The following is a 22,787-nucleotide window of genomic DNA, read 5'->3' as shown; positions in this document are numbered from 1 at the left end:
GCCGATCCAGGTAGCCCGGGTCCCCCCGCAGCTTCCCAGAGAGCGCGCCCGGGAGAAAACAGACCCTGACCTTGACATTCAGACAGGGAAACCTCAGTGGAGAACCTGGGGTGAGGACCTCCAGACTCTCCTCCTGCAACGGGGAAGCCCTGCCGTGGGGCCGCCTCCATCACCCCTTTTTAAAGGCATCAGCCTCTGGGCTTGCACTCCCTGCCCTCAGAATTTCCTAACCCTTCAGCTGCCACCCATTTACTTCTGGCCTCACATACACCGAGGTAGTAACCGAAGAGGGAAAGCAAGAGCGCGATGAAGTGCCTGCATTTGGAGCACTGGCGACTGCGGTCACGGTCCCTTCCGAGGCGGCAATCCTGGGAGGCCCAGCACCACCCCACGGGAGGTTCCGTCTCACATGACTAGAGCCCAGTCAATGAGGCCGGATGGACAGAGCAGTTTCTGTTGGGCTCCCTGAGCCTCCACACTTGGCTCCTCGGGTTCAAGAATGCTACAAGACCTGGCCAGTGTGGCTCAGTGGGCTGGAGTGCCGCCCCGTGCACTGAAAGGTGGCGGACTCGATTCCCGGTCAGGGTGCGTACGATCAATAAATGTCCTCTCTCCACCCCCACCCCCGCCCCCGCCCCCACCCCTGCCCCCAATCAATGAAAACTATGCTCAGGTGAGAATGAAGGGAACGCCACAAGGAGAGAGAGCGCTGCCCCCGTCCGTGCCTGCTTCATCTTGGCCAGCTCCCGCCTTGTGTGCTCATCATTTCGAAGGTCCTTCTTGTTCCCAACCAGGATGATGGGCACATTGGGACAGAAATGCTTGACTTCCGGAGTCCATTTTTCTGGGATGTTTTCTGAAAACAGTGAAATGCACATAATTCAGGGATACACAAAGTTCTATCTTCAAGAATCTCCAAGATCCCCAATGAAGCTACAAAGAAACGACTTCAGAATTATGCTGGACATTTAATGGAATTTCACGACTTTTAAAACTAGTTTTAATTTTGCCAGGAAAAGGCAAAATTTGCCCCCTACCCTAAGCACAGAATCACCAGCTTTTGTCAGTCCCACCGCGAAGCACAGCTCCTGTGAGGTGGGTCCCAGGGGAAGGCTCCGGAGCAGCCAAGGGTCCGGTCAGTGCCCAGGGTGATCCGCAATGGTGCCACTGCCCCACGCCGGGGGCTCCCCATGGCATCACTGTCCCTGGGGATTCTGACCACACCCCATTCGGGGGCTGCAGCTGGCCCGGAGTCCACGTTCTCTCCACCTTGCTCATGGCCCTCAGCATGTCCCTACCCTGTGGATTACTGGTATTTCCAATGGCTCACGTGGGTGCCAGCCAGCTCAGCTCCTTGCCGGCCCTGGAGTATGGCTGTATGGACATCAAGGCGGCTGAGCGGGCTGGGGTCAGCCTCCACACCCTGCCTCGGACACCTCAGTGTCAGGGATGACTGTGTAAGATGGGGAAGACAGTAATAACCACCTTACACTGGGTTACTCCGAGTCAATGCACGTAAAGCACTTGGTGCGATGGTGATGTAAATGCTACTGTGATTTGAGGCTGTATTTTGTAAGTAAGCTGCTCACTCTCTGACTTTAAGGCTAGTGCCCTGTTTTATCGAGGGTGATTCGCATTAGCCAGTCATTTTCTGAAGGAAAGTGGCTTCTGAAACATGCGACCCACTGAGCTAATATGGCAGGTCCAGGGCTCTCCTTATTAGCTAAGACGCTTCAGAAAAGGGCTGAGAGAGGACTGGCAAACACCACTGGAAATGGCAGTCCCCAGTCTAGATACAGGGAGGCAACCTGAAGCACTAAAGAAAGGTACGGGCACCCTGGAAACCTTCCCCAAATCTTAGTCCCAAGGCTAGTTCTGTATTTGGAACTCGCCTGCTTCATCAAGGGGACACAGGGCGGCCACGGGAGACCCAGGCTGAAAAGGCCCAGGCCCAGGCACACAGCCTCGGGCTCCAGGCCTGCTCGAAGCCAGAAAGGACCCGGGGACCGGGGTCAGCCAGGGACACAGGCGAACCTCGGGCTGCGGAGCTCCTCACCTAAACTATCAGGGCTGTCGATGGAGAAGCACATCAGGATGACGTCCGTGTCCGGGTAGGAGAGGGGCCTCAAGCGATCATAATCCTCCTGCCCAGCTGTGTCCCACAAAGCCAGCTCTACCTGTGGGAGGAAGAATGAATGCGAAAGGGCCAGCTTAGTGCCACTCCCCACTTTTGTGGCTTGTGTGTGTTTTTAGAGGGAGGGAGAGAGACAAAGAAGGAGAGGGGGATAGGGATGGGGATGGGAGGCAGAGACACACATTGATTTTTTTGTTCCACTTGTTTATGCATTCACTGGTTGAGATTCTTGTATGTGCCCTGACTGGGGATTGGGACGATGCTCAAAACAACAGAACTAATCTGGCCAGGGCCCACTACCCACTTTCAAAAGGGGATGTTGGCCCAGCCAGTGTGGTTCAATGGTTGAGCATTGACCTATGAACCAGGAGGTCACGGTTCAATTCCTGGTCAGGGCACATGCCTGGGTTGTGGGCTTGTCCCCAGTAGGGGGCGTGCTGGAGGCAGCCGATCAATGATTCTCAATCAACAATGACCATCCGGATGACCTTCCGGAAGAAGCGGCTGCGAGGGCCGGCCGGGGCAGCGAGGGCCGAGCCGCTGCATGAATTCCGTGCAATGAACCTCTACTTTAGTTACAAGTAACAGCGGACGAACAAGAGGGAAATAAAACTGTAAACGACCTTCTACCAGGCGTACAAGGCAAGTGAAAACCCAACTGTAATCTGTCGTCTCACGCACCGCCTCCATGTGCCTGGTCACGCTGGCCCAGTGGGCAAACAGGGGACAAGCGTGTGCGAGTCAGTGGGTGAGGAAAGACCAGCTGGGTAGGAGTCTCAGCTGAGAGGAGGCCTCTGGCTCTGCCTGGACTCACGAAAGCGTCCCATGAAAGCATCACGTGAGGTGGGAGGCCACGCCTCACGCCTGGGCTCTGGGCCCGGGGCCTCTTTCAAGGTGCCCAGCACGGCCGCTGCCCTGCGACCTTCTGACCAGAGTGGACTGTCACACCCTCTGTGCAGAGGCCCGTCGGGCCCAGGAGCTGTCCCTTGGGTGCTTGGAACACCCTTTCTCCCAGCACCTGCACCCCTCCTTTCAGTCTAAGTGCCGTTCCTTCCTTCCGGCTGCCGGCTAACCGTCTCTTCCACCCTCCGCCCCGCCCCCGCCCGGGAGGCGTCCCCTGCCACCTCCGTAGGCTCCGTGCACTTCCATCTGGGCACACCGTCAGCTTGGTGGGGGTCGAGGAGATGCTGACCCCCAATCCTCACAGCTGGTCTGACCTCAGGATGGTGCAGCTCACTCACGCTCCCCCACATCCCACCCCCTGGCCCCGCCAAGCCTCCTGGGTGTTCAGTCTGTCTCCTGGGTGGGCAGGGGGAGGAGAGCTAAATGGTTCCTGGGTGTGGATGCTTCCGAAGGCCCGTCGCATGTGGAGATGGGCCTCCCCACTTTGGAAGCCGTGTTCCTGGGACAGGGTCACCTAGACTGGATGCTTCCCAAGGCGCTGTCCGCGCCCCTCCCACTGTGGGCTCCTGAGGTGCCGCGGCAGGAGCCGGGGCAGTGATGGCCTCTTCCAGATCCAGCACCTTCACTGCAGGGTGTCCTCTCCCTGCTGGCAGGGCTCCCCTATCTCGCCAGGGTCAGCTGTACTCAAAGCTGGCAGGGCCAGAAAACTCACACCATCACGCTAGGCTTGAAGCCAAGGTGCCTCCATTTCTTAGGGAGAAGATCCTGGTTGTTTCAAGACCTCCAGGTACGGGGAGTGCTTCCCAGAGAACAGGAAGGCCGTGACTGGCTCCAAAACACGCGTACTGACTGTCCCAGCCGAGGTCACGGCACAGGGCAGCCGACAGCTCCTCCCTCTGGAGGGAGTGGCAGGATAAACCAGCACCATGCATGTGCCAGGCCCTGGAGAACCGGCCCGAGCCTGCTTGCTGTGCTGTGTGGCAATCCGAGCTGGACAAGGGGGCCGTTACATGACAACAGGCGCAAAAATCCCGGCACAGTTCAAGCCGTTGGTCACAACTGGGCCAGGTGTCTACACAAACCAGTCTCCCAGGCCCCGGGAACACTTGTGTCCGAGCATCAATGCAGAGAACGGACTCAGGTTCAACTGGCAGCACTCTGTACTGATGGACTCCGTGCAGGACCGGCCCCAATGTGCTGCCGGCTGAAATGCACTGTTGCCCCCCGCACCACTCCCCCCCGCATCATTCTTTTTAAAAAAATATATGTTTTTATTGATTTCAGAGAGGAAGGGAGAGGGAGAAATAGAAACATCAATGATGAGAATCACTGATTAGCTGCCTCCTGCATGCCGCCAACTGGGATCGAGCCCGCAACTGAGCACGTGCCCTGACCAGGAATCGAACCAGTGACCTCTTGGTTCATAGGCTGACGCTCAGCCCCTGAGCCACGCTGGCCAGGCCCCTCATCTATTCTTGACCAGAAGGTGCCCTGTGTTTCCTAAAGTCACGAGAGCAATCATGTGCCCCACGCTGCAGCTGGACAGAGGACTACAGGCGGTAAAAGGAGGTTTGAGTTCAGCCCAATTTGTAAAGTGCTTTGGTGCTTCCAAATGCTTTCAGTGACTTCTAGAACCCTGATGTCACCTGCAAAATGAAGGCGACTCAAGAGTCCGGTGGCTTATTCACGATCACAGAACTCTCAGGACACCCTATGAGAAACCTCGAACTCTGAGCAGCTGGCCTAACGTGTTTCCACACGGGGGCTGCACACGGGGCTAAGTAACACTGGACAGAGACAGTAGGTGGCTGGGAAATGAGAAGGGAGGAAGGAGATGGAATTATGAGCCAATTTATTAGGTGCCAGCAGCACCGACATGTGACTGAAGGCCCAAGAGGACTGAGTGTGTTGGAGAAGAGCCCCTCGTTCTAGTTTTCTTTTCAGCTGACCCATCTGCAAGAAAGATGTAACTGAATCAACAGTGGCAGCTTGCCCTGACCGGTTTGGCTCAGTGGATAGAGCGTTGGCCTGCGGACTGAAGGGTCCCAGGTTCAATTCCGGTCGAGGGCATGTACCTTGGTTGCGGGCACATCCCCAGTATGGGGTGTGCAGGAGGCAGCTGATCGATGTTTCTCTCTCATCGATGTTTCTAACTCTCTATCCCTCTCCCTTCCTCTCTGTAAAAAATCAATAAAATATATTAAAAAAAAAAAAAAAAAAAAAACAGTGGCAGCTTGTTTATGTTAAAGACAAAATATTCTAAAAATTAAATGGGAGGCCTGGCCAATGTAGCTCAGTGGCTGAATGTTAACCTATGAACCAGGAGGTCACTGGTTCAATTCCCAATTAGGGCACATGCCCCAGGATGCACGCTCAATCCCTAGTGTGGGGTGTGCAGGAGGCAGCTGATCAATGATTCTCTCTCATCATTGATGTTTCTATCTCTCTCCCTTTACCTTCCTCTCTGAAGTCAATAAAAAAATATTAAAAAAAAATCTGTAGACTTCCAATAAAAATAACAATTACATATGAGGATGTTTGTTGTCTAAATGCCACACTGCTGATGGTATAACTCTTTGAGAGTCATAATAAATAAGGACCTCTCAACCTAGTAATCTCATATTCCAGCACTAAATATAAAAATAAAGCCAAAAAACACATATACTAAGGTTTTCCCAAATGAAATACATATGAATAGGGACAAAATGTACATGCTAGCAATTTAACAATGAACAAAGTTGGGCTATGATAACAGGATGAGAATGGATTTCTCATTCTAAGATTTTTGTTATTGTTATACTAGAGGCCCGATGCACAAAGATTCGTGCAAGAATGGGCCTTCCTTCCCCTGGCTGCTGGCACTGTCTTCGCTCCGGCCGGAGCCGCCTTTCTGCCTTCCCACGCTGCCCAGAGGCCCAGAGCTGCTGGGGTGGTGCAGAACACCTGTGTCCCGCCCTGCCCCGCCCCCGGCCACTTGGCACCTGCGTATGCAAATTAACCCCACATCTTTGTTGGGGTAATTTGCATACTCACTCCTGATTGGCTGGTGGTGTCACCAAGGTACGTTCAATTTGCATCTTTCTCTTTTATTAATGTAGATTGTGTACTGAAGAGACAAAAAGGCCTAATTCTCTCTGACTACACAAATAGCCTAACATGCAAAATTAGTACCAGTTGTTATGGAAAGTGTACTCACCTGCTTTCCATCCACTTCAATGTCTGCCACATAGTTCTCAAACACCGTAGGTACATACACCTCTGGGAACTGGTCCTTGCTAAAAACGATGAGCAAGCAAGTCTTGCCACAGGCTCCATCACCAACAATCACCAATTTCTTCCGGATGGCAGCCATTGCTGAAACATAGACAAAGCATTATCTAGATTGCACAAGAAGCCATAACAGCTTTAGGCTATGATACACTTTTCCAACCATGGGGCACAAGCCTCTATTAGCACACCCAAATATAAAATGCTAGTACATCTTTCCAGTTGGCACCAAAATATCATACCAGAGAACTTACAACGAACACTACAGGCCCAGTGCACAAAGTTTGTGCTGTGCACGGGTAGGGTCCCTAGCAGCTGCCAGCTGCCACCTCCCTTCCCCCAGCTGCCTGGCCGGCCCCACCCCCTGGCTGAACTCCCGGTTGAGGGGACAATTTGCATAATAGGCTTTTATTATACAGGATTATACTTAATGGTAAAAAACATGAAAATTTTCCCCCAAGATCAGGAACAAGGCAAAGATGTCCATGCTTGCCACTTCTATCCATCCAACATGACACTGGAGGCAATTAGGCAAGAAAATAAAATAGAAGAGGTACATATGGGAAAGGAAGAAATCAAACTATCTCAACTCAGATGACAGATGTATACAATCCACTAAAAACTATTAGTGCTAATAACAAACTCAGCAAGGCTGCAGGGTACAAGAAAAACATATAAAAATGAAACTGAAAATGAAATTAGGAAAACAATTTCATTTAAAATACCATAAGAAAAGGAATAAACTTAACAAAATAAGAACAATATTCTGAAAAGTACAAAACATTGAGAGAAATTAAAGAAGATCTAAATAAATATTACAACACATGTAATACTTCCAACAATAAAGATTTTCAAAAAAAAAGACATTCATGTTTGTGAAATGGAAGACAGTATTAAAGAACAAAGTTTCAGGACTCACACTTCCTGGCTTTAAAACTTAATCCCCCTACACACACAACAACACACTACAGTAATCAAGACAGTATTTCATTGTCATCTAGACCAGTGGTCAGCAAACTCATTAGTCAACAGAGTGGCTAACCGCGGCTCGCAAGCCGCAGTTTGCCGACCACTGATCTGCACAGACACAGATCAATGAATGGAACTGAGTCCAGAAATAAGCCCTTATATTTAGAGTCAAATGATTTCCAATAAAGATGCCAAGACATTCAATGGAGAAAAGAAGTCTTTTACCTCAAGATGGATTAAGGGCCCAAATATAAGATCTAGAATCATAAAACAGTCTTAGTTTTTAAAAAAGTGATGAAATACACATAAAATTTACCATTTTAACCATTTCTTATTGCTTAGTTTAGTGGCATTACATATATTCACATTATGATGCAGCCATCACCACCATCCATCTCCAGGATTTTTCTCACCTCCCCAAACTAAACTCTATACCCTTTAAACACTACCTCCCCACCCTTCTTTCCCCTCCCTCCGCCCCTGGCAACCACTGTTCTACTTCCTGTCTCTATGAATTTTACTTCTCTAGCTACCTCATATAAGTGGAATCATACAGTATTTGCCTTTTTTTTTGGACTGGCTTATTTCACACAACATCAAGTCTTGAAGTCTTGAAGCTTCAAACGTGTAGTATGGGTCAGAATTTCCTTTCTCTTTAAGATTGAATAACATTCCATTTTATGTATATAACACATCTTGTTTATCCATTCATCTCTTGATACTTAGGTTGCTTCCACATTTCAGCTATTGTGAATACTATTTATTACAATATATTGTAAGTAGTATATTCACAGATATATTTATCCCAGCAACCGAAGAAAAAAATAAATTGGACTTCATAAAAATTTTAAAAACTTGTGCTTCAAGAGATACCATCAAGAAAATGAGAAGACAAAACCACAGAATAGAAGCAAATGTTTACCAATAACATCTGAAAAGGGGCCTGTATCTAGAATACATAAAGAACTCTTATAATCAACAACAGAAAAGCGGCTTAGGAGGTGGTCCGGCTCAGGGTCTCTCTCTCTCTCTTTTTTTTCAGGGTCTCTCTTGAGGCTGCAGTTAAGATGTTGATTTGGATCCAGAATATATAAATAACTCAATAATAAAGACAAATAACCCCATTTAAAAATGGGTAAAGGACATGAAGAGATAAGACCCAGCAATTCTGCTCCTAGATATTTATCCAAGAGAAATAAAAACATATCCACACAAAAACTTGTACATGAATGTTCCCAGCAGCATCCATTACAGTAAAACAGTAGAAACAACCCAAATAGCTAATAACTGACGAATGGATGAAGATGTGACCTATCTATACAAAATATTGTTCGGCAACGAAGAGGGGAGGAAGGACTGACACATGCTACGTTTATCAGAAGGGATGAACCCGGAAAACTTTACATACGTGACAGCAGCTAGTCACCAAGAACCACATATTGTGTGCTTCTAATTTGATGAAATGTTCAGAGCAGACAAATGCAGAGACAGAAAGCAGGGCACATTGGTGGTTACCTAGGGAAAGCGGAAAGGAGAGGAGAAGAATAGGGAATGACCGTGAACACACCGGGCCGTCCGTCACCGGTGACTGACACTATACGTTCTGTCCCAAAGACAAACAGCCTGGGCGCTTCGTGTGAAAAGGGGAATGTGGGCTTTCATTCCTGGGATAGTGGAATTTTCCAAGACCACTGTGAAATGGCATACCACTCTCTGAATATACCAGATACCACTGAATTGAATTGTACATTTAAAAAAACGTCTTCGTTGATTTTTGTGTTTTTCTCATGCTCTCAATTTCCTGTCAAGAATTTTCGTATGTATTTATAATGTCTATCTCCTCAGGACTAACTTGTATTGGTTTGTGCCCAAAGTCAAACAATCAAGACCTTACAGGATTCAAACAAATAATTCACCAGGAATTCCCTTGTTCAAGAAAAGGCTGTCAACTTTGAACAGTATCTTTCCAGAAGGCACTCAATCCTCGAGAAACAGTCTCGCAATCTAACACGGTTAAAGACACACACACGGGAAACGCCACGGAACCACCAAAAAGGCTCTAGAAAAACTTCCCTGGCCCAGGAAATGTGAACAATCCTTCAGCCGCCACTGATGCAGGACAGTGACTCAAGTGCTCACGGGACAAACCGAAAACGAGAGCCTTCAGTGACAAATGGTTTCTGGGGTGCCGGGGTCTGGCAATACCACAGAGCTGTTAACCAGAAATGACCAGGACAGCCATCCGGTGTGGTCAGTGAGTGAGCATCTGACCTCTGAACCTAGAGGCCCCTAGATCCCTGGTCAGGGCGCATGCCCGCGTTGCAGGCTTGATCCCCAGTGAGGAGTGTGCAGGAGGCAGCGATCGAGGTTTCTCTCTAAAATAAAATAAAAAACTTTTTTTTTTTAAAAAAGAGAGTCTTTAAAAAAAAAAAAGCGGTTACTATTAGCAGGTTCTGCCCAGGCCTAACCTAGATCTCCAGCAACTTTCAATTCAGACAGCACGGTCACCTGTGGTCACCCACGTCCCTCTCATCTCCTCTTCTCCCCGGCTCCTCTCTCTCAGGCGACCATAAAGTGCAGGGTGCCACCTTAAAACAAGGACTCTTCCCACATCCATGCTTTCCTCTCGTTACCTTCCTCTCTGTTTCAAAGAAAGAATATGTACATTTCTCCTGCTTCAAACCCACTCACTTGCTTCATTTCTTCCCATCTGCCTTCTGCCCAAACGTCTACTGACACATACTCTCAAGTCACCATGAGACTACTTGCTCAAAATCCAGCCCTCCTCCTTGCTACTTGTTGTTACATCCTTACCTCCCAATCCTTGGGCCTCCCTGACACATGCTGACTTCTACTTCCGTCTCCTCCCTACAGCCTTCACACATAATTATTCCTTCCAAGCCCCGCCCCCAATTCTCCCAATAGCTCTCTCTGAGGATATCGATTCTTCAAATACCCTTTCCATGCCAGTCGTGCCAGCTCAAGTCCGCAGCACTGCCTACCTGGGAAAAGCACACTGCTCTCCTGACTGCCCTTGTGTCCTGACCTCGGAAACCCCAGGGCAGGGCTGGGCCTAACGTACTTGCAGGCTAACTCTCCGTTCTATGCCTGAGCTTCAGTCCATCGTGCCTTTGCTCCAAGGCAGGCGTCCTCAAACTGCGGCCCACGGCCACATGCAGCCCGCCGAGGACATGGATCCGACCCGCCGGGTGCCGCTGCCTGTCCTGCTTAGCAGCCGACGCGTCCCCGGCCCGCAGTGCGTGTAGGAATTTGTTCATAGTTTTTTTTTTAAACTATAGTCCGGCCCTCCGACGGTCTGAGGGACAGTGAACTGGCCCCCCGTTTAAAAAGTTTGAGGACCCCTGCTCCAAGGCCTTCAGAAGGTCCTCAATGCAAAATTAGGTCAAGACACCTCAGCCTTGCCTTTAGGGTCCTCTAAAATTCTAACAGCAACCGATCCCCCCACCCCCACCCCTCCACCTTCCCTCCATTCCTATCGCACACCAGGTGCCATTAACTGGCCTCGTAAAACTCTTCCACCTCAACTCAAAGCAATGCCTCTTTGAAAATTGATTCCCTTTCCCTAGAAAAGAACACTTCACCTGCCCATCCAAAACCCTACGAAAGCTCATTCCTCACCTTACATCTCCCACACTCAACAATCAGATACTGGCCCTAGCTGGTTTGGCTCAATCCCCGGTGGAGGCATGCAGGAGGCAGCCAATCAATGATTCTCTTTCATCATTGATATTTCTCTCTCTCTCCCCCACTCTCTCCTCCTCTTTGAAATCAATAAAAATATTTTTTAAAATAAATAAACATATCCTCAGGTGAGGATTAAAAAAAGACCAATTCAATATCCTATATGTTTATTCCTTTAATCATTACTTTGCAATTAGTATAACCCTATTAACCACCCCTCCCAGCGATTCTGATGCATGTGTATGTGTAGTTTTACTTCTGGGTAAAAGGAAGCACCCACCCTCCTTCCCACCAGACACCAGGGATAATTTCTCTGAAATATTTTTATTTGCTTCTTAGTAATGCTCTGACCTACTCTGGCTTCTATTACAAAATCCCAATCTACATTTTAGTATGTTTCACAGGTATCTTAGTCCCCCCAGTATGACTGAACTTCTTAGTCCAAAGTACATAATCCTTTCTCACAAAATGAGCTTTCTAAAATGGCCAATAAACACAGGGCAAGGTGTTTAACCCCTTGGTCATCAGGGACATGCAAATTAAAGCCACAATAGATATGCTACATACCCCCAGCTTGGCTAAAATTTAACCAGTGCTGTTGGGAAGCCCTGGAACCTGCATTTACTGCTGGTGAGAGTGTACAACGACTCTGCTAAACTTGTCGAGTAGTGTGTACTAAAGCAGAACATTCCCTTTGGCAGAAACCCACAGAAATATTTAATAAATAAGAATACCAAACACATGTGCAAGATTTGTTATAGCAGTATTTCTAACAGGCAGAAATAATCACCAGTCAACAGCTGAATAGCTATGTTGTCAGACAAATTAAGACTTTAAACAAAACAAAAAAATTACAAGAGACAAAAAAGACATATATTGCATATATTGATGAAAAGTTCAATACTGGAAGATACATTATAAACATATACAGACCGAACACAGAACAATGAGCCCTGGTAAAGGGGGCGGGGGAAGGGGAGAAACATGGGAAAGAGATACGTCCACTGATTGCCTCCAGCACGCACCCTGACAGGGGGGCTGGGAGGGAACCTGTAACCCAGATACATGCCCTTGACAAGGAATAGAAATCTCCACCCTTCAGTGCTCATGCCAATGCTCAAACAACTGAGCCACACAGCCACGGCATCGTTGGTTGATTCTTTTATGTGCCCGACTGGGAAATGAACCCACAACCTTGGCATATTGGGGGTGGAGGGCACAATGTTCTAACCAACTGAGCTACCCAGCCAGGGCTCCAGCACAATTTAACACGGGCAAGGGCCGATTTCCCACCCCCCACACTCGCCTTTAACATCTCTACGGCTAAGAGTTACCCCTCCCAGGGAGGCCTCCTGGCTACTCTAGGACACAATCTTCTTAGTTCCTGAATTCCCATCGCACTTACTCTACGCAGTGCTGCTTCCCAGAGAACTATGCAACTGGGCTCTCTCCTCCACAGTTCCAGGTGCATCACCCGAGAGCTGCAGCTGCCAAGTCACCGCAGTTGGGCAGCTCCTGCGTTGAGCGCCTGCCCCCTGGTGGTCAGTGCGTGTCATAGCCACCGGTTGGATGGTTGCTTAGGCTTTTATATATATATGCTAAAGGCCCGTTGCACGAAGAGATTCGTGCAATAGGCCTTCCTTCCCCTGGCTGCCCGCACCGGTTTTCCTCCGGCACCCGGGACCCAGGCCTTCACACTGGCCACCGCCTTCCGTCTTCACTGCGGCTGGAGTCTTCAGTCTTCGCTCTGGGCGGAGCACCGCTCCTGTAGCTCCCTCCGCCACCGCCCTCCCCCTCATAGCAGGCGTCCCGCCTCGACCGGCCTCTCAGCGCCTGCATGTGGGCTGCCCAGAGGCCCGGAGCGGCTGGGGGGGTGGGGCCATTGCCATCTCTGTTGGGTTAATTTGCATACTCACTCCTGATTGGCTGGTGGGTGTTGCAAAGATACGGTCAATTTGCATGTTTCTCTTTTATTAGTATAGATTAGAGGCCCGGAGCACAAAATTCATGCATGGGGTGGGGGGTGTCCCTCAGCCCTGCCTGCACCCTCTCCAATCTGGGACCGCTGGCTCCTAACTGCTTGCCTGCCTGATCACCCCTAACCACCTCTGCCTGCCGGCCTAATTGCCACCTAACCACTCCCATGCCAGCCTGATCACCCCCAACTGCCCTCCCCTGCCGGCCTGATCACCCCTAACCACCTCTGCCTCAGCCCTCGCCACCGTGGCTTTGTCCGAAAGGAAGTCGGACATCCGGAAGATGTCCGGTCGACCTGGTCTAATTAGCATATTACCCTTTTATTAGTATAGATATACAGATGGTACATCATTTGATATTGTTTGCACTTTTATTTTTTAAAATCTTTTTAATATATGTATTTATTGATTTGAGAGAGAGGAAGGGAGAGGGAGAGATTGAAACATCAATGATGAGAATCACTGATTGGCTGCCTCCTGCACGCCCCCTACTGGGGATCGAGCCTGCAACCTGGGCATGTGCCCCTGACCAGAATCGAACCCAGGACCCTTCAGTCCGCCGGCTGATGCTCTGTCCATTGAGCCAAATCGGATAGGGCCTGTTTGCACTTTTACAGAGAAGGCTCTGGAGCCAGTTGTTAGGGTTCAAAGCAGCTGCGAATCTTTGGGCAAGTGACAACCCCTTTGTGCCTCTGCACCAATGTACTCATCTATACCAATGGGGACAATAACGGGTAGAGGTAAGTATTAAATGAGTTAACACAGGAGAGCATTTAGAATAAGTAATTCCTAGCACATAACAGCTAATGTTGGCTACTATTATCCGTAAGCTCCAAAAAAATATATCTTCATTTCTATATTCCCTACAATGCCTAGCAGGGTCAAAGATGGTCCTGAATCAAAGTATGCGTTCGTTGATGGAATTAAAGATAAGAAACCTAGCCTTCTTAAGTTAATGGATAAAAATGTGTTGGTATAAGAGAGTTAATTTTCTAACCTTTTAAAAGGAAACTTTCAAAAGCTCAAGTTACTAAGATTAGACATCAGCCTTCAAATTTACTTCCTCTAAATTACTTCCCCTCTTTTCTGGATTGGCCTTAGTCTCAGTCTTCAAGTAGCAAATTACTTCTTTTTTTTTTTTTTTTTTAAATATATTTTATTGATTTTTTACAGAGAGAAAGGGAGAGCGATAGAGAGTTAGAAACATCCATCAGCTTCCTCCTGCACTCCACCTACTGGGGATGTGCCCGCAACCAAGGTACATGCCCTTGACCGGAATCGAACCTGGGACCCTTGAGTCTGCAGGCTGACGCTCTATCCATTGAGCCAAACCAGTTAGGGCAAATTACTTCTTTTCAAACAAGATTTACAAGTAACGAACCACTGTTCATCCCTACATTCACGTACGTACCGAAAGGGGGAGGAGGATGGAAGGCCTACCTTATCGCCTCAGACATGGCAAAAGCCTGAAGACAACAGTAGTCCTCCCGGGATATTTGGGAGAGCAGCAATTGTCAACCACAAGAGAGACTCGTTATGGGGATCAAAAGTAATGTCACCAACAGCTAAAGCACTGAACACTGCAAATAATTTATTTTCTCCATAAATCAGAAGATTCAGGTTTAAGTGAATGCAGTGTTTTCCCCAAACTTCCCCCAATCTAGCCAGTAACTCTTCTTTAAGGCCTCTTGCATTGCAGTCGGTATTCCCAGGCAGAAGAGAAAGGGGCCTAAAAATGGTGCACCGCCGCCATCCTTACCTCACCTTGTGAAGAACCACCCTGGCTCCTCACTAGTGGGGAGAGGGTGTAACCACACACCCTCCAATCCCTCCCTCCGCCACAAACTCTGGACGGGCCAGCTGACTGACACATGCTCTCTGAGCTCCATGTCGTTCTCATCCACCTCCCCTCCCACCCAAAACACTACCACCAACCTTGACCAAACATTACATTTGGCTTTCCAAATCTGAGCCCATTCTGGGTATGCCTCATGAGCATTCAGCACCTACCATGTGGATACTCAATGAAACCGGAAATACTCATTACATGGATAGGTCCCACACAGACTACCCAGAGGAAGATGTTCAGTGGAAAGCATTTCAGTTACAGGTGGCCACAGAGTAGAAAGAAAGCCGTTTACAATAGTGGTTAAGGAGCAACACTACCTGACAGTTAATCTGGGCTCCATCACTTACTAGTTTTGTGGCCCTTTATGACCAGTTTACTTACCTGTCAAGTGGAAGGTGGAACCTTTGGGATAGGATGGTCTGAAGATTAAATAAGATATTACACAGGCCCTAACTGGTGTGGCTCAGTGGATAGAGCGTCGGCCTGCGGACTCAAGGGTCCCAGGTTCGATTCCGGTCAAGGGCATGTACCTTGGTTGCGGGCACATACCCGGTGGGGAGTGTGCAGGAGGCAGCTGATCGATGTTTCTCTCTCATCGATGTTTCTAACTCTCTATCCCTCACCCTTCCTCTCTGTAAAAAATCAATAAAATATATTAAAAAAATAATAAGATATTACACGGAAAGAGCTTAGAATAAACTATTACACAAAGGAGCTTACCTATACTGAAAATAGGTCAGTATTCGATAAATGTTTGTCATTATTGTTTAGGTCTTATTTGGACAAAAAGCAACTCCCTCCTTCAAATTGCAACTGTCCAGAATTTGAAGACCAGTTTATAATATGGCCTGACCAAAAGAATGTTTTCCCTAAAATGAAACTTTTACCAGTCTAGCAACTAATTATTTTTCCAAAGTGCATGTCCCATGCATGCCTCATCCCACCCTCTTTATTAAAATACTAGAGGCCCGGTGCACGAAATTCGTGCACAGGGGGTGTGTCCCTCAGCCCAGCCTGCACCCTCTCCAATCTGGGACCCCTCAAGGGATGTCCGACTGCCCGTTTAGGCCCAATCCAGGTAGGGCAGTCGGACATCCCTCTCACAATCCAGGACTGCTGGCTCCCAACTGCTCTCCTGCCTGCTGTCCTGATTGCCCCTAACCACTTCTGCCTGCCAGCCTGATCACCCCCTAACCACTCCCCTGACAGCCTGTTTGTCCCTAACTGCCCTCCCCTGCAGCCTGGTTACCCCTAAGTGCCCTCCCTTGCAGGCCTGGTCCCCCCCAACTGCTCTCCCCTGCAGGCCCGGTCGCCCCCAACTTCCCTCCTCTGCAGGCTTAATTGGCCCTAACTCCCCTCCCTTGCTGGCCTGGTCCCTCCCAACTGCCCTCCCCTGCTGGCCTGATCACCCACAACTGCCCTCCCTTGCAGGCCTGGTCCCTCCCAACTGCCCTCCTCTGCTGGCCATCTTGTGGCAGCCATCTTGTGTCCACACGGGGTCAGTCATCTTTGACCACATGGGGGCAGCCATCTTGTGTGTTGGAGTGATGGTCAATTTGCATATTACTCTTTTATTAGATAGGATAGAGGCCTGGTGCACGGGTGGGAGCCAGCTGGTTTGCCCTGAAGGGTGTCCTGGATCAGGGTGGGGGTTCCTTGGGGCGTGAGGCGGCCTGGGCAAGGGGCCTGTGGTGGTTTGCAGGCAGGCCACGCTCCCTGGCGACCCAAGCGGAGGCCCTGGTATCTGGGATTTATTTATCTTCTATAATTGAAACTTTGTAGCCTTGAGTGGAGGCCTAGGCCGGCCAGGGTGTGCGGAAAGCTTGGCTTCCTCCATTACCGGGGAAACCCAAGCCTCCTGCTCGCTCCAGGGCCACAGCCATCTTAGTTGGATTAATTTGCATACTCGCTCCTGATTGGCTGATGGGTGTGTCTGTAGTGGAGGTATGGTCAATTTGCATATTACTACTTTATTAGATAGAGGATATATGTATATATACACACACGTAACTTCTCTTCCACTGCCCAGACCTACCGGCCCACAAATGTTTCTAAATTCAGAATTTTTCAGATTTTAGAAGGGTAATGGTGCAAATGCCAAATATCCTGTGACATAACCAATAGGTTAATATTCTTCAGTAAAATAAATGAATATTCACACTAAGTAGGATAAAGACTGAACGACCTCATCAGTTCAGATGAGGTTTTGACATCAAACGAGATTGTGATTTTCAGAACTTTCTGAACGGCAGTTTGAGGAAAAGCCTGAAGCCGTCGCCGATTTGTTTTAAACACACACACTCCTCTCAATGCTTTTAAAACCCTTTTCCAGTGCCCTCAAGGCTGATTTTTCCGTGACTCATAACCACCTGTTATCGCAGAGAAGTGCCTGAGACCCTCCTACTATTTCTCTTGGAAAATTAAAACAAGATAGGAGAATTTAGGGTTGTGTGGTGTGCCTAAAATGCAGGACTGCCAGTAATTTGAATTCTATAACCTAAATTATATAATTTTTTATTTTTAGTGATTTCTTTTTTTAGCTGAATAATTTTGATAACTTGCTTAGGGTTACACATTTGCAAAACTAATTTTCTCAGACTCCCCATAAATCTGCATCTATACACAATCTTTAGCTTATTTTTGGAAGGAGCCACCAAAGATTTGGAAATGTTCTGCTACCAGGTTATGATGAAAGCATTATACAGACATTTATTAGCCAAACGTTCATTATAAGCAAGCACAAAACAGTTCTTCAGCCAAAAACAGAAGAAGAAATAATTTGACTGAATAACGATGCTGCTTCTGCTGGATCAAGATCTTTATAATATTTTGGAAAGATAATGAGTAAAATGCCATGCAGATAAAATAATCACAGCTTTAAAAATGACTAATTCAGCACACTTAAGATCACTGTAATTTTACCTCATAATTCTTCAGAGAGACTAATTATGCAGAAGTAACAGCGATGAGTACAGCAAGCTTTCGACCATTTCTCAACCATCCATGGAAAAAGGCACTTACTACAGCATAGCTTTGGACATGACTTAATCTTTACTTTTTCCAGCATTTATTACTTTGAACAGGACATAAGATTAGAAACGGAGTTCATAAGCCTTATCCTGTTGACATCCGTAAGTCTCAATTGTGTAATCCAGTTGAAATTTTTTTGTATTTTTCTCCCCAAATAAGTTGATATAGACTAGTGGTCGGCAAACTGTGGCTCGCGAGCCACATGCGGCTCGTGAGCCGCGGTTTGCCGCTCGGCTGACTAATGAGTTTGCCGACCACTGTCATGTATTACCCTTTACCTCTTTGCACACAATATGCCACAATTGCCTAATCCTCACAGTTTCCAACTACACGGTAACATTTAGTCTCGTCCAGTGGTCGGCAAACTCATTAGTCAACAGAGCGGCAAACCGCGGCTTGCCGACCACTGATATAAACCATTATTACACACATGACTCTTATAAAGGTAAGGGTTGTCTAGTGTTTTGGAAACTAAACTTGAAAATTTAAAAAACACATAAAAATCTTGTGAATTTCATTAAGAATGATCCTAGTGCACATAAAAACTTCCACCCAACCCTAGTTTTGTCAATGTTAGTTTCTGTGGGAAGCAGGAGTGTTAGTGTAAGGAATGCAAAAATATTTTTTATGAAACCCGGGTATAAATGCCACATTGCAGGTAAGGTAGTAACTAAATCCCAAGACACTGACGGGAAATGATAAAACCCCAAGCATGCACCACTCTCGGCCAGAACAATAAAACGCCCATTACTCAGGTTATGAAGCCGTGGCTTCTTCCTCCTTCTTGCTATCCGGACCGAGTGCACCCCGCTCCCCCCTCCCTCGCCCACTAGGTGAAACCTCCTACCGAAGGCTATCTCGCTTTCCCAAGGCCTTCCCTGAGCTGCCAACTTAGATCAGGCCCCTTAGGTCCTCCCCCAGCACCTAACATTTCTCTCTTCCCCACTCTTATTTTTCTAAAAAGATATATATTTTTATTGATTTCAGAAAGGAAGAGCGAGGGAGAGAGAGAGACATCAATGATGAGAGAGAATCACGGATCGGCTGCCTCCTGCATGTTCCCCACTGGGGATGGAGCTCGCAGCCTGGCACGTGCCCTTGACCGGAATCGAACCCGGGACCCTTCAGTGCGCAAGCCAATGCTCTATCCACTGAGACAAACCTGCTAGAGCTCTTGCCCACTCTTCTTTTTTTTTTTAACAATGTTTTCAAGGATGAAAGTCCACATCGTGTTTTTTTTTGTATATTTCATTGATTTTTTACAGAGAGGAAGGGAGAGGGATAGAGAGCCAGAAACATCGATGAGAGAGAAACATCGATCAGCTGCCTCCTGCACAACACCCACTGGGGATGTGCCCACAACCAAGGTACATGCCCTTGACCGGAATCGAACCTGGGACCCTTCAGTCCGCAGGCCAACGCTCTATCCACTGAGCCACACCGGTTTCGGCTCTTGCCCACTCTTTACACCCCTCCAAAGTTCTTCCTGCCAAACTCCACAGGTATAATAATATCTGTCTTATTCCAACAAGCACAGAATACTTAATGTTCAAATAACAAATTTGAAAAACTAAATTTCCAGGAGCCAAGAAACTTTACATAACGAATGTGCTGCACGCAGATTTTATAAAGAAGGTCCAGCCCTGGCCGGTTTTGCTCAATGGATAGAGCACTGGCCTGAGGACTGAAGAGTCCCAGGTTCGATTCTGGTCAAGGGCACATGCCCGGGTTCCAGACTTGATTCCCAGTAGGGGGTGTGCAGGAAGCAGCCCATCAATGATTCTCTCCCATCGCTGAGGTTCCTCTCTCTCTGTCCCTTTCCTTTCCTATCTGAAATCAATTAAAAATTAAAAATAAAGAAGGCCCGGCTGGTGTGGCTCAGCAGTGAGCGTCAACCCATGAATCAATAAATTACTGGTTTGATTCCCAGTCAGGGCACATGCCCAGGATGCCGGTTCAATCCCCGGGGGGAGGGGGGGCATGTAGGAAACAGCCGCTCAGTGATGTTTTTCTTTCATTGATGTTTCTATCTCTCCATCCCTCTTCCTTCCTCTCTCTAAAAATCAATAAAGGGACGCCAAAACCGGTTTGGCTCAGTGGATAGAGCATCAGCCTGCGGACTGAAAGGTCCCAGGTTCGATTCCAGTCAAGGGCATGTAACTTGGTTGCGGGCACATCCCCAGTGGGAGGTGTGCAAGAGGCAACTGATCGATGTTTCTCTCTCATCGATGTTTCTGACTATCTATCCCTCTTCCTTCCTCTCTGTAAAAAATCAATAAAAATATATTTAAAAAAAAATCAATAAAGGGAAAAAAAATTAAAAAAGAAAAGTCAGCCCTGGTCATTGTGGCATCATCCAGAGCACGGAAGGGTTGTAGGCTCGATTCCTGGTATGGGGTATGTAGGAGGTAGCCAATCGATGTTTCACTCTCATCTTTGTTTCTCTCACTCCCTTCTTCTCTCTCTAAAAATCAATTAAAAATCTAATAAATAAGAAGAACAGTTACAACTCGATCAGCTGTGCATGCCAGTGGTGAGTCTGCCTCCCACAGCTCTTTGCTTTAACAGCACAAGAATCAGAAATGTCAACAATCTGCAACAAGGAGTGTTACAGAACAGAACCTCCCTCTCCACTCATTTGCTCTTATTTCAGAAGACAACTGCTTAAGTCTAACTGGCCAGTAGATCAGTTCACAGTAACTTAGAAAAATACATGCTTGGGTGAAAAGAGGTACAGCCTTTGACAAGAATGCAGGAGACATTTACAGAAAACCCTGTAAACTGGGCTCCGAAATGTAAAATGGGGAGAGGGAAGTGTCATTCAGGCCAGGCCAGAGTCCTAGAGTGGAGCAACAGCTTCAAAGATGGACTCAAAAATCCTCTAGGAGGACAGACCTTAAGCATTACACACGAAGCTTAACGCCCGAGACCAACAGGACAGAAGGAGAGAAGACACCCACTACAAACGAGGCACGTTTTAAAGCAGCGAGCTTAGTTAGCAAGAGCACAGAAACACCACTTCAGTGCGTCAACGTCTCAAATGTTCCATAAGCACCACACCTCCTTTCCCTCAACACATACAAATCACAGGAAAGTGTACACGTTGCCCTACAATGCATCCTCCTGAAGTGAAGCTTGCATCCTCTTTTTTTTTAAAAATATATTTTATTGATTTTTTACAGAGAGGAAGGGAGAGGAATAGAGAGCTAGAAACATCAATGAAAGAGAAACATCGATCAGTTGCCTCCTGCACACTCCCCACTGGGGATGTGCCCGCAACCAAGGTACATGCCCTTGACTGGAATCGAACCCGGGACCCTTCAGTCCGCAGGCCGACGCTGTATCCACTGAGCCAAACCGGTTTCGGCACATCCTCTTGGTGCAAAGCTATCAGCACTATAAAACTGAAAATAAAGGTAAAAATGCAGCCTTTTCTCCAGACAGTGCTAAAATTTTTGTTCAAATAAACCTGGTTGAAAGGAAATATACCCCTTTCATAAACACACCCTTTCCAACACTCTCCATTCCCCAGCTTTCCGCCCTTTATTAAAGTATACATCTTTTTTACAAGGATTTTTCCCCATTGATTTTTAGAGAGAGTAGAAGACAGAAGGAGAGACAGAGAGAAATATCGATGTGAGAGATACACATCAACTGGCTGCCTCCTGCATGAGCCCAGACCAGGGCCAAGGCCGGGGAGGAGCCTGCAACTGAGGTACATGCCCTTGATTGGAATTGAACCCGGGACCCTTTGGTCCACAGGCCAATTGCTTTATTCACTGAGCCAAACCAGCTAGGGCTAAAGTATTTTCAAAAATATTTTTTTATTGATTTCAGAGAGGAAGGGAGAGAGAAACATCCATGATGAGAATCTGGATCAGCTACCTCCTGCACACCCCCTACTGGGGATTGAGCCCACAACCTGGGCATGTGCCCCAACCTGGAATCGAACCGTGACCTCCTGGTTCGTAAGTCCATGCTCAACCACTGAGCCACACTGGCCAGGCAAATGAATAGGAAACATACTCTTCACTAAGTCAGAAGAAGAAAATCCTTATTAAGTTCCTCCAACGTCTCCCAACTCAAACAATTCACTTCTCAACCTGATAACCCTTCCATGTTGATACCTTACCTGTATGATCAGTCACGCATCTCTCAGGTAACAAAGGACAGAATGGGGGAATATGAGTCAGTTTACCACTGTTAAAATCTCAGGCTATTGTGCTGTGAATATTTTCGTATTTTATTGCTTTTGTTGCTGCTTGTAATTATTGTTAAATTTTCATCTTACTGTACATTTCCTTTTTGTTAAATTTTCAGTTACCTTTCATGTCCTCTTTGCTTTTAAAGTGTTTATTGAAAGATTAAGCAGTACAACAGACACGTAAGGAAAGTTAAAACAGGGAGTCATTGGAGGGTCTGGAACGGATTAATTCAATTGACATTATTTCTGATGGGAAAAATGATTCAGGTTTCGAACAGCCTTCCGGAATGAATTAAGTTTGAGAAATGAGGTTCCACGGGATTTAAACTGTTTCAGTGCAGTGGGCAGAAACCTATCCTATCAACTCCAGGTTCACCCACACCCAGAACGGTGCCCGCCACATAGGAAACCCCATTAGACAGCGGGAAATTAAACTGAAAACATAAAGCCATTTATTTACAAATACACAGGCCACCTCTGGCAAAAAGGCTCCAACCACCATCTGTCGTGTTCATAATGAGCTTGAGCCTGGCTTATTTGGCCATCTTGATCGAGCAGTTGCCAAGGGTTGATGCCAGCTCAAGGGCCCTTGGAGATGGAGCAGTGTGCCCAAGGCACACAAAGGCAAGCAAAGGAGTGACAAAGCCTCCAATAAAAGGCCAAGTGAGACTCACCCGGACTTCAATTCCTTGGGAGGGGGAAGGGCAAGAAACACTCCTGGGGGAACACACTTTCTGGGTCTCCTATCAGCCA

General features: G+C 47.5%; 1 protein-coding gene across 3 annotated transcripts in view; it reads right to left on the bottom strand.

Annotated features, from left to right (window-relative positions):
* The window catches only part of RHOA (ras homolog family member A), a 32,656-nt gene that overhangs the window by 1,479 nt on the left and 8,390 nt on the right, over positions 1-22,787 (bottom strand). For 2 of the 3 annotated variants that reach the window (XM_080672415.1, XM_080672416.1), the window contains 3 exons: positions 6,234-6,391; positions 2,057-2,177; positions 726-856 (listed from right to left, as the gene is read on the bottom strand). In XM_080672415.1, the coding sequence (XP_080528541.1) occupies positions 726-856; positions 2,057-2,177; positions 6,234-6,389 (408 nt within the window). In that variant the 5' untranslated portion in view covers positions 6,390-6,391. Of the gene's footprint in view, positions 1-725; positions 857-2,056; positions 2,178-6,233; positions 6,392-8,681; positions 8,789-22,787 lie in introns of all 3 variants that reach the window. The other variant, XM_080672417.1, reaches the window with a different exon arrangement.

Source organism: Plecotus auritus (assembly GCF_963455305.1).
Source record: "Plecotus auritus genome assembly, chromosome: 6".
NCBI classification, from domain to species: Eukaryota; Metazoa; Chordata; class Mammalia; order Chiroptera; family Vespertilionidae; genus Plecotus; species Plecotus auritus.
The sequence above is the reverse complement of the archived record's forward strand: the minus strand, read 5'-3'. Positions and strand labels throughout refer to the sequence as shown.